The 12674-nt window shown below is 36.0% G+C and overlaps 1 protein-coding gene across 1 annotated transcript in view; it reads left to right on the top strand.

The window, feature by feature from the left end:
• The window catches only part of ERP44 (endoplasmic reticulum protein 44), a 72329-nt gene extending 66557 nt beyond the window's left edge, over positions 1–5772 (top strand). Inside the window, exons 11-12 of the mRNA XM_072959814.1 lie at positions 3130–3232; positions 5189–5772. Coding sequence (XP_072815915.1) covers positions 3130–3232; positions 5189–5290 — 205 coding nt within the window. The 3' untranslated portion in view covers positions 5291–5772. The remainder of the gene's footprint in view (positions 1–3129; positions 3233–5188) is intronic.
• The last annotated feature ends 6902 nt before the right edge of the window (positions 5773–12674 follow it).

Raw genomic sequence — 12674 nt, 5'->3', positions numbered from 1 at the left:
AGGAACAAAATTGGAAGACTCATACTACCCAATTTTAAGACACTATAAAGCTAAAATAATTAAGACAGTGCATTATCAGTGAAAAAGTAGGTACATAGAGCTGTGAGACAGAATAGGGAATCGAGAAATAGACATGAAATATAGTAATTGATTTTTTTTTTAAGGTGCAAAGACAGTTCAGTGGAGGATAATCTTTTCAACAAATGGTACTGGACCACCTGACTATCCTGATACCAAAAAAGGAAATTCTTCCTATAAAAAATTAACTCAGAATTGATTTTAGACGTAAATGTGAAAGGTAAATTCTTACAAGTGAATATAGGAGAAACTCTTCATAAGCTGGGGTTAGCCAAAGAGTTCTTAGAACACTATCTGTAAAAGAAAAAAATTGATAAATTGGCCTTCATCAAGTTAAAAAACTTTTGCTCTGCAAAAGATACTGCTAGAATATAAAGAAGATATACAAATGACATATAAACATGAGAAAAGGTGCTCAACATCATTATTCATTAGAGAAATGAAAATTAAAACCAGAATGAGATCCCATTATACATCTTTTAGAATGGCTGAATTAAAATACTGATAATACCAGATGTTCATGATATGGAGCAACTGGAACTCTCATGCATTGCTGGTAAGGTTGCAAAATGATACAGCCACTCTGGAAAAAGGGTACCTAAAGTGTGAAAATATAATTGAATTTATTACAGCAAGGGTCCATTTGCTTTCCTTTTTAGCAGATAACCATGTTATCTGTTTTCTGGATAATATATTGTTGATTCACTGATTGTTACCTAATAATGATGGATAGTTTCTAGACAAAAGCTAGGTAAGAGCTGTTTTGTAATCTGTTTTTCTACCACATCAGTTCAGATTCATCCTATCTCCTCTTCGCCATTTTGCTCGCAATTCTCTCTGTGTGTTGACAAGGAGGGAGAAAATCTGTTTTGAGTGTTCTTTATGAATCTGTTACATTTAAAATTTAATTATAAATTATTTCTTAACTAGCAGAAGTAATTCATACTGTATTGGTTGCAATCACTTTTGAACCTTATAAAATAAACTAGCAAGGGCTTTATTTTAAACATAGATCATTTGCATTCTTTGAATTGAATGGATATATTTTAGCACTTTGCAGTGGATGATGTCAGACTAAATTTAAATTGATATCCTCTCAATGTTTATCTCTGATGCAAGTGCAGTTTCCTCTGTACCAGAGAACCTTTCAGAGGCATTCTATCAATACAGCTACCTGACAGTCATTTGTATTTATAAACTGTGCATTTGGCACCTGCTGGCCTCTACTGCATTGGAGCTAGTGGGGAGCCAAAATGGGTGTACAATGAAGTTATTGGCTGTTACATCACAGTGGGAGTTATTGAAGAGAAGAAACAGCATTTGCAGGACCTCAGGAGAGGATAAAAGGAAACTAGTAATATTAACACAGCGAGCTCTGCTAGCAAAAAAGCAGTGATTTAAAAAGTCAGTTCTATTGAAGGAATTAAAATGTTTGTAGATCTGTATTTTAATTCTTGTAACAGATATGAAAAACAGAGGGTTTCTATTTTAAAATATAATGAATTTTAAAAATACCATGATCTAGGTAGAGGATAATTCATATGAGCAGAAATATAAATTAAAACAACAATGGAAAAATGCTTAATTTCTGAAGAAATGGAAATTCAAATGCAGGTGTCATTTACTTATCAAATTAGCAAATCAAATGTTGATTATAAAAAAGATAAATGTATTGGCAAGACTTCAGAGAACAAATAAGTAGACAAGTATCAGTAAATATTGATATTTGATATCTATAATTTGCCCACACTTTGTTAAAATTTCTTATTCTTTAAGTCATCACTCCTGCTTTATCAGATACAACAAAAGGAAATAATTATGAAGAAAAAAGGCTGATGTATAAATCTGCTTAGCTTTGTAATGGTCTGTTTTGCTACAGTGCATGTTTCTGTACTGCAAATTTGCTCACACCATGATTGGTAATTAGGGGAATGATGTCAAGTATGAAGTGAGTTGTGTTGGTTCTTGTTATTTTTCTCAGTAATTTGAACCCACCAAAGAAAGATTTTTCATCATAAACGACAATCCTTAGTGGTATATAAAGAACTTACTTTAAAAAAAAAAAAAGAGCCATTTTCATAGCCTTGAGAAGTGTTTTGCTTTTCACAATGTTAAGCTAGCCATTGAAACGGCCTGTGTGCTTGAAGAAGTTGTGAAGACATTTCCCCCTCTGGTTAAGAAAAACATGAAAAAGCTACACCCTGGTTTAGACAGTTTTGATAAAACTGGTTCTGCTGGCAGTGAATGCCCTCAAAGACCTGCATCTCAAAAGAGGACTGCTAAGCTCCAGGTTAAGGTTACATAGGATCATATGGCTGACACAGGGTTCAGATGCTGGTGGAGGCTGAAGGGTGCTAATATTTTTGTTATAGGCTCTTAGGAGTACTCTGGTTACAAAGCTACATAGTCTTAAGTGGTTAGCCCCTAACACTATTTTTCCTTTGAGCCCCTATTATTTTTAGTGTAATTTTGCAGAACGTAAGTTTTTTTTTCAGTTATATATATTAAGGAAAATATATAACTGCCCAACAATAAAGGAATAAGTGTAGATAGATTCTAATGTATCTGTTACAGTAAGCATGTAAAATTTTCTATAGAATAAATGTAAGAATTAGAACACAAAATTGAATATCTAGATATCATGATTACAACTGTAAAAATGTTTGACATGTACTTGACCTGTTAATAGTTACGGTAGGGTGGTGGGGTTGTAGGTAAAAAATTTTTTTAACATTTTTTATTGATTTATAATAATTTTACAATGTTGTGTCAAATTCCAGTGTAGAGCACAATTTTTCAGTTATACATGAACATATATATATTCATTGTCACATTTTTTTCTCTGTGAGCTACCATAAGATCTTGTATATATTTCCATGTGCTATACAGAATAATCTTGTTTATCTATTCTACATTTTGAAATCCCAGTCTATCCCTTCCCAACCCCCACTAAAATTTTTTTTAATTGTTTTTAATGTTGTGAAGTAGATAAAATAGAAATAAGTCCAATTTAATAGTTTAGGCTAAAATTTAATTTTACTTTGGTTCTAGAATTCCTGGAAAACTCAAACAGTTTGTATTTGACTTACATTCTGGAAAACTGCACAGAGAATTCCATCACGGTCCTGACCCAACTGATACAGCCCCAGGACAGGTAGGACTCTTGTTTGTTTTTCAGTATGAACTCTTTTTTTTTTTTCTTTTTCAGTTAATCTTGAAGAGGACCTAAAGCTCTTACATAGCCTTAAATTTCTGTTCCTGAGTGCCTTTGTATAGAAATTCTGAGCAGACTCTAGATAATATACAAATATGTTCCTTTAAAAATTTTAAACCTTCAGAAAAGTTGCAAGAATTAGTTTCTTGATCATATAAATTAAGGTGGTCTGGGTATGTCCTTTGTGGAATATGGCTATAAAAGGGTTAAATACAGTTGGCTTCATATAGAAGTCAGAGGTAGAAATTAGAAGCAGGTAGATTAGTGAAGATATCAATGGATTCTTTGTATTGTTCAAGCCTTCCTCTGTGGCTGGGACACTCGCCGCACTATAAAGAAAATAATGATCTGGTATGATTGCTGACCCATCCAAAGAGCCCTCGTTGCTACAGTGTTCATAATGCTCCAAAGTTATGGTTTAATGCAGCTTTTCCATTTGAGATTTAGAATGTTTGACAACTATTTATCAACAAAATTTTATATTTTCTTGATATTTTTTAACCTGGGAATTATTTATGACTTTTAACTTCTGTTATAAGTAAACTTGTTAGAAGTTACGTTGTAACTTCTGTACAAGTTCCTGCTTTGTTAAACACCCCTAAATTTTCATCTTGATGCATTATTGATTTATATCATGTATATTAATTACCATTATACTGAGGGAAGATGATACATACCAAAACTCTTATTTCATATGCCCAGAACTTCAATCCACTGTTTTGGCCAAAGAACCACCCCATATTAAATAAAAATAAGAACTAAGTGACTTTTTCTTTACTTTAAAAGTCAAATTAAGTTCAGAGTTAAGCGTTCCCTTTAGCTATCTAATGACGTGCTTCTTCCTTGAAATCTGAGGTCAGATTTTTCCTTGATAATTAAGCAGTGGTAGAAGCAGGAAACCTTTGCTGGCAGTAACCCAAAGTAGGCCTGCTTAGTACTTTATTAGATTAAGAAAAGCTGTAGCTTTCCATTATTGTATTATCCTGATTTGTTTTTGCTTCTCCTTTAGACACTGAACTGCTTGTATTTATTCATCTTTGCATACTAGTACATAGTAGGCAAATACATGTTCATTTCATAGTAACATTTCATAGTAATACATGTTTTGTTTAATTAAGCTGAAATTATATCTCAGCAAAAAATAAAAATGTACTGGGGAAAGAGACCAAAAAGGGAAATTTCTAGACACTTTGCCTCCCAGTATAATGGGAATGTACTATGATATATGTACATCATGTACTGTGTGTACTATGTGCCTGTGTGAACTATAGGAAATGTTAAAACAATGGTGAATAAACATGTTTGCTCTTGGGGAGCTCATGGTATGAAGGATAGACTACATTGTCTTTTCTGTGAAATTCTTAGAAGTCACTCTTATAGTTCCTCTCTATATTTTTATTTACTATTGGTGCATAAGTAAAATACTACAGAAACTAATTTCTTGCAGTACTGAAGTGTTTGTTTTCCTCCTTACATCAACTAAGTTTCGATAACTGCAGGCATTCAGATCTCTATTTACAGAGTAGGTGTCTTTAATTCTCTTAGCAATCATTTGTAAGCATTTAGGCCAATTTAGGGTTATGCTGTCTCTACAGAATAGTCTAGGAAAGCACCCAGGTATCGAGTATTTTGTTTCCTTCCCTCACACCCCAGGAACTGGCATCAAGTCCATAGTTAATGGCTCTGTGGCAGCCCTGCCCTGGAGAGTCTGAGTTAAGGGCATTTGAAATGGGGAAAGCAAGATTTCACACTTAACTCTGGTCCTTGACACATAGTAGCTTTTGATTATTAAGCAAATAATTATAGGGCAATTACCGTTCATCTAATATTCTTACTAAAATATTATAACTCCATAAAATATATTGATATAAAACTGTTTCGTTCCTTCTCTTGTAGGAAGTCCAAGATGTAGCAAGCAGTCCACCTGAGAGCTCCTTCCAGAAACTAGCACCCAGCGGACATAGGTACACTTTATTGAGGGATCGAGATGAGCTTTAAAAACTTGAAAAACAATTTGCAAGCCTTTCAAACAGCAGCATCAACTTACGTGGTGGAAATAGTAAACCTATATTTTCATAATTCTATGTGTATTTTTATTTTGAATAAACTGAAAGACGTTTTGGGTTTTTAATTTTTTTCTCCCCGACTCAAAATGCATTGTCATTTAATACAGCCTCTTTAAAAAGAAAATCTGCTAGGGTTAAAAAAAAATAAAAATCAAAGGCCTATCTTTGCTTTAAATCTGTCCTGTAAAATTTTAATAAATCAAGTGAAAGGTGACATTGCCAGAAGTAGACCATTAACTTGCACTACTAGACTAGGGAGGGCTTAGGGATGTTTCCTGTTGTAGTATGTGCTTTTCTTTCTTTTCTTTACATATGATCAATTCTGTTGGTGTTTTCATTATCACATTTCTTAAAGCTAAGGGGGTATATATTCTGAATACTTGGGAGGGAATAAATTAAAATTGTCACACTGTGTACCGTGTTTTACTGATTGGTTGGATACTCCTTATCAAAAATCCCATAGTGGTAATTTTTGGACTCTTAATGTATAACTTAAACATAGTATGAAGAGGAGGAGAGCCAGAAGCCAGAACATTTGGCAGGAATTGTCCTTATGAATTAAGAAAAAGAAAATGAGAAGTGTTATTAAATTTCTGTTTGTCTAACAAAGTGGCATATGGACGGCATTCAAAACTTTGAATTATACCTAAATCTAGGAGAGGGATACTAGGGGACTAGGTTACCAATATTGAACTAGATGACTTTTAAGGCTCCTCCTATCATGACACAAATTTCCAAAGAGAAAAACCAGCAGAAAAAATGTATTTCAATTAATTCTAACTTTCTTCTATCTTATAGTCTTGTTATAGTTGTATAGGTCAAAAACAAAGACAATAAGGCACGTATTTTTTTTTTCCATTGTAAAATTGTTAGAGGACCCTGCCCACCTCTAGATTCCCTGATTTCCTAGGCCTGCAGTGTACAGTCAAATGGGTCCACGTGCCAGGCCTCAGCACTACCAGGGAACAAAACCAGAGGGAGAGGACCCTCCGTGTCATATCAGGAAGCCCAATGCCAGAGGACAGGTTCCAGTTGGCTTTCCTCTGAGCCTGGGTTGGTGCTATAGGCCAAGAGTCATTTTATACTTGGAGTCTAAGTCAATCCCAGTTTGGGGAAAGATTATTTTTAAGCTTAAAAGGCTGACGTGTGCCATTATATGTAGTATGTAATATATGTAACATCTTCCAATTCTTTTAAAATAAATATTTATAATAGATATTTAATGATTGTTATTTTTTAAAAACAGCCTAAAATTCTTAGTTATGCATGACTTACCCATCATTTTATTCAGAATAATAAATGTTAATAAGGTAGTAAGGGGCATGTTTAGTATATTTTACCAGACTGTTAAATAGAAAAGCAGGACAGAGATTCCTAAAGGTTGGGCCTTAAATCTGTTCTCTTCATTGCTTTTAATCAGTAACTTTAATATCAGAGTTTAATCAATAACTTCAGGTCAGAGGATGGACCAAATCTGAGGTGGTCAGAATAAAAATCTACAGATGTTAAGCTAGCACACAAAACCAAAAGCAGCACATGCAATTGACTGGGATAAATTTGTAATCCTATATTTGGCTTTAAAAAAAATAAACAAAAGATAACATTTAAGAATTGGGTTGCAGATAATTGGTTTGAGAGTAGTTATTATAAAGGTCTCAAGGAGTACATGTTCACTGTGATCTGAAATAACTGAGTGGCTGTTTAAAGAGTGAGTGGATCTGAGGCTTTATTTTAGCATTCATACATATAGGGGCTTAGGCTTTAGCCCTGCCACCGCCACTGTCTCCTCTAGAGTGTCAAGCCACTGAGGGCAGTGACATTGGATTTTATGCCTGTATCTCCAGTGTCCAGCATTTCTGGACACTTAGTAGTCATCATCACATGTGTATCGAATGAGTGAGCTGTGCTCTATGACCTTGGGTAATTTTGCACCCCTGAAGGGCTCAGCAATCATCAGGACTTGGTGCCCAATTTTATAAAAAGTCATTAACAAGCTCAAGTGTGAAACAGCAAAATGCATTAGAGAAAATAGGTTCTTGCCAGAGGGCCAGTGCAGGGTGGGGATGGGAGGAGGCCTGAGGCTAGGAAAATGAGAAGGTTGGAGCTGACTGTGCCAAGCCTTGTATGCCAAGCTAAGGAAGCGGTTTGTACTGTATCTTATAGCCAATAGAGATCCATCAACAAATTCAAGCAGGGAAGTATGTTCATATTTAAGTTTGAGAAAGAACACTCGCAGCAGGTGTAGATATGATTAAATGAGTCCAGGAGAGGAGAGGTAATAGCCAGAGCTAAGAGAGTGACAGCGGAGACGGAGAGAAACAGATACAAGAGATTCCGTAGGGATCTGTCACTCACAGTTTAGACTTCTTCCCCTCTGAACCACGAATCAAAGAATGTTACAGGTGGAAGTCTTCTCATTTTATCCAGTCTACTCCAGGCCTCAGGCTCCTCAACTGTGAAGAGAGGGTATACTAGACTAGACTCAAGAACAATCAGGTTCTTGCAAAACCAAAATTAGAAACAGGCCCTACTGCTTGTCAGCTCACTACCTTTTCCAGTTTTTCAAAAATTGTTACAGTATTGAGGGGGACCATAAAAGGGTGAAAACGATCTTTAGATGAAATACTGAATATTTTTTAAAAAGTTAAATGAACCTAGAGAAGAAGATGGAGAATGGGCATCTAAAACATCTCATAGAAAGCTTTCTGATGAAGTCAAGTTGTCAAAGACCACAGATACCAGAAGGAAAAACTGGCATGATAAAGCCCCCAAAGAGGAAAGTGAAATATAGAAGTGTTTGAAATGTTGAAGTTCAGAATGAGCTTAAATTTGCAGAAAATGCTAAAGTTGCCAAGAAAGACTTAAAAAACCTGAGTCAGGGCAAAAAGAATAGATTAAGGAGTGTAATGGATTAATCAGGAAAAGCAGAATAACTCAATTTTAATTTTTTTCTCTCTGTAAGATCAGGTCTACCTGGACAAAAACAAAATGACATAAGCAAAATCACAAAAATGAGAAGTAAAACGATCTTGTCACCTTGAGTTTTAGGGCTCTTTGGCCCAAACTGCAGTATCCCAGAGAGCTGCTAAATGTTGCAAATGCTTTTTGTTAGCAACTACTGGGAATTTTTGAGACACTATGGAGAATATACGGTAATAGAAGACTGGAAATGGACAAACAGTATTCCAGTTTTCAAAATCATTACAGTTAAATGGCTTTAGGTGTTTTCTAAATAAAATATCTCATGAACCAAACTGAAATGTTAGTAGACTATATTTGGGGGGAAGATTTAAGTAGCTGTAAAGAATAATCCATTTTTAAACCCAATATTTAAAGACCCTGAAGACAGTAAGTTGTTTCAGGACTTAAACTGTTTTATGCTGATTATAACTGTTCTATGTGTTCATTAAAACCGCTATGGTTTTATGGATAATACCGCTGCTTGGCAACTGTTTTTTAGCTGTGTTTGAATTTTTGTATATATTTCCAAGTAATAAAACTATATTTATAAAATATTTCTTTTGAGACTTTTTACTAATTCAATTTGTCCTATCATATTGTGAACATTTTCTCAGAATCCAGATGACCAGAAGCACAAGATTTTCCAGTTTTAAAGTTATTCTTTAGATTATTTAATTGCACTTAACTCAGAATGGAAAGTTATATGAATCCATGTGCCAGTAACTCAAACCTAGCTTTTGGCTGAAGCATCAAAGCTCCCTCTTGCAGAGCACACTGGGGAAGGGCTGGCCTGACCTTAGAGAATAGGTTTTGGAGTCACTGGAAGAGGAAAAGTGCAGCTTACAAATAAACTGCTTCTCTAAAATGCTCCTTTTACTCCCTCTCCCCAACACTGCATAATAGTAAATTCCTTCTGTCCATCCTTCAATGCCCAAGATGATTATCACCCTCTGTGGTCCCACAGCCCTTTATTTACATGTTCTAGGGCACCCAGTCTAACAGAAGGTTGGAAGTCTATGTATCCCTTTTCCATATCACCATGTGAAGCAAGAAACACCTCTATCTGTATTCCCAGAAATCTAGAGCACTGTGAGTGATTAATCTCTGATGAAAAAGAAAAAGCCCAATTATGTAATAAGTAAACGAACAAATGAGTGAATAAAAGACAAAAAAGCATCACTGTAACTGAAATGGACTCAGCTGGGTCATCTGTGACTCTCAGTTACCTGATGTCTAGTCACCTTTAATCCTATATTCTAAATTAACTATGGGGGTCCTAAGAGTTTTAGTCTAGAACACATTAAAATTTTACACCAACCCGGAGATACAGAACTTTCAGAATGACACTGGAGTGCCCTCTTGGGCAGTGCAGTCCGACACAGCTGCAGGAAGTTTGCCCATGAACGCCACACGTTTTCTATGAGGTAGATCTGACCCCTAGCTTAGTCACTCCGCCTTGTGGAAGGACAGACAACAGTGAGATGACAAAATACCATGTGCGGTTTACAAAATGCCGTACAGTCCCCATTAGGCAAGCATTAATCTACTGTTGCCAGGCTAAGGATACAACGGTGAACAAGAGCCTCCCTCTTGTGTCATGGAGCTCAAACTTAGGAGTAAAACAAATGGGTGAAAAGGCGACTACAATAGAGTGCAGCCTTGGGGGTCAGGAGAGCCTTCCCAAGAGAAGTGGTCTTCTTGGCTAGGAAAAGAAAAAGCTGTATTCTTTCCTAAACTTCTCCCCTCCAGGAGCATTACATTAATAGACGCTGTCATTCTCTATTAGCATCTTTCTGTAATAGCAAAGTGTTGCTGTCATGCTTCTCTCCCAGCTCTGGGCCACTCAGGTAAAAGATCCCATACTTGCCTGTCTGTGCTGTGTCATGCGTTTTACTTACTGGGATGGGTGCCAGGGAGGAAGCTGCATGCCCACTCCCTTGATGCCATGTGTACACTTGCCTAGGGAAGACCAGATCAGTCTTGGAAGGCTGATGCTTTGTTTTCTTGCCCTAACCATTGCCCAGAGGAGGAAGAGAGCAGGGTATCCCTGGCCACGCACATAGTGAGAGGGAAAAACAAGGCCTCTCTTCTGACTTACTCTTCTTAATTCTTCATGTCTTCATAATGAGCATTTCTTTCTGATTCAAAACATTGTTGAATAGTCTACTTCAGAAATTTTCTAGAACTAGAAGGTAAATTCCTTGCTCTGTGGCTTCTGGAATCCAAATTTACCCCTTCAATTACAGACTTGTGCCCAAGTTCAGTGTTCTGGCACCTTCTGTTTTCTGGTTCCTGAAAGATCACTGGTGGTGCTTCATGATCAATCTACAAGTTCTCACTAACCTTATGTAGTTTTTTTATCTGAGCCTAGAAACTATAAATTCTTTTAAAACACAGATTTTTTTTTTTTGGTAACCCCATGCTTATTTCCATTGCCTGTGTAACTAGGGTGACCATGTAATTTTTTCCTCCAAACCAGGACATTTGGGAGTGATAGGGAGCATTAGTAACAGTTTCACCAGGATGTGAGATGTAAATCAAGACAGTCCCAGACAACCCGGGGTGTGTGATCGTCCAGTTCCTAACCAGATCTCACACATTCTCATGTTTGGGTGTCACTCTTAACAGACATGAAAAAGATTTACTTTCCACCAATTATCTGTCATCATTATACCACCTTCTTAATAACTAAGTGTTTTTAAAAAGTTATAGAATTCTTGGTATTTTTATCAAGTCTCCACTCAATTTAAGTGTCTCCCTAACACTGTTCTTGTAGGTACATGATAATTTTTCATTAATGTGCCTTTCCTTTAAACTTTGGGGAAAAATAACAGTAACAGTTACAACAATAACAGCAGCAACTAACATTTGTACAGTTACTATGAGTCAGGCTCCATTTAACACGTACACATTTTTAAATCTTCATAACCACTCTGTAAGACAGGCAAGGTACCAATGGGGAGGTGGGGATGCGGGGAGGGGAATGCTAAGGAAGTCCTGAGTTGTTGGCCCCTACCTTAACCCAGAGAGGAGGAGCCATCTGTTATGAACAATAAAACCTAGAGAGTAAAAAAAGGGAAGTAACACCTAAAAAAGGGGAGAATTAGTAAGTACCAAGCACTTTATTCCTCTCCTTTCCTATCAACTCACTGAGAGGCTGTTGGTGGAACAAATACATTAATCTGAGTATTAGAAACCTTGGTTCAAATCCTGTCAAATGTCCACCTCTTAACTTAAACCTTGCCCTTGCCTAATTCAAATTTCTGCTTGCTTGAAAGAGCAATTAAATTCCTGCCATTACTCTTGTCTCAATACTAGACCATCAGATTATAAAGCCTTCTTGGGTCCCTGCTATTCTGACCCCACTAATGCTATATGGTAAGACAGGAGATAAACTCAGCTTTCCCACACCATTTCTTCAGTGACTCAGGTCCTATATCCTTTCTTTTCCAAGTCATGACTTTTAATTGGAAAAAGAGATAGAAATATCTTTACCTCCAAATTCTGAAAATTTCAATTCGTGACTTCCAAATCCTAGAGATGTTTTCCAGATTTCTTCCGTTGCATCATTCACTCCTATGTTAATATACAACAGTGAGTACTGAGCAAAGAGTTGATACATCTTAGAAAGCTTTCTAACATTTCAATATGTATCCCTGAAAACAGCAGAACACTTGTGCCATGACCTCATCACTCATCATCTGGGAGTCATACAGGAGTGTAGTTTCTTTTCCCCTTCTCATCGCGATACTTTGTATTATGAAATACTCTCAAGAAGCAGATGATATGGCTCTTGCCCTATAAGAAGCTTACATTCTAGTGGGGGAGATCACACTACCACAAGTGAAATAATTTAACACCTATGAAGTTGTAAAACATTGCAGAATTAGCCACAAGTGAAAATGGGAGCCACTGAATTGCATCTGTCAAGAAATATTCACACAGAGATGGAAAAACTGGACCATGAAGGTCTTGGACACTAAAAGGCAAAAGTAAATTTCATGACTATTTTCTCAGTGGGTTTTCAATAAATATTTATGGAATGAATAACAGGATAGGAAGAAAGCATGCATTCAATATTAAGCAGAGATCTCACAGCAGAGGCAAAAAGCACAAATCTTTTCTTACATGTGGGAAAGGAAAGCAAATACACCAAATATACCAAGAACTCAGGCAAATGTGAAGTTTGCTACTAATGTCTCTGGTAACGAAGGCAAAATGAAGAACTCAGAGGGTTATAACAGTCTTACCTGATACAAAGTGATATATTAATTCCTTTAAACAAAGAATTTTTTAAATTAAATATATATATATTTAAATATAAAAACATATATTAGATGTATATAATTTAATAT

This window comes from Vicugna pacos, chromosome 4, assembly GCF_048564905.1.
Source record: "Vicugna pacos chromosome 4, VicPac4, whole genome shotgun sequence".
In the NCBI taxonomy this organism is placed as follows: Eukaryota; Metazoa; Chordata; class Mammalia; order Artiodactyla; family Camelidae; genus Vicugna; species Vicugna pacos.
Note: the sequence above shows the minus strand (reverse complement) of the source record. Positions and strands in the feature narration are given on the sequence as shown.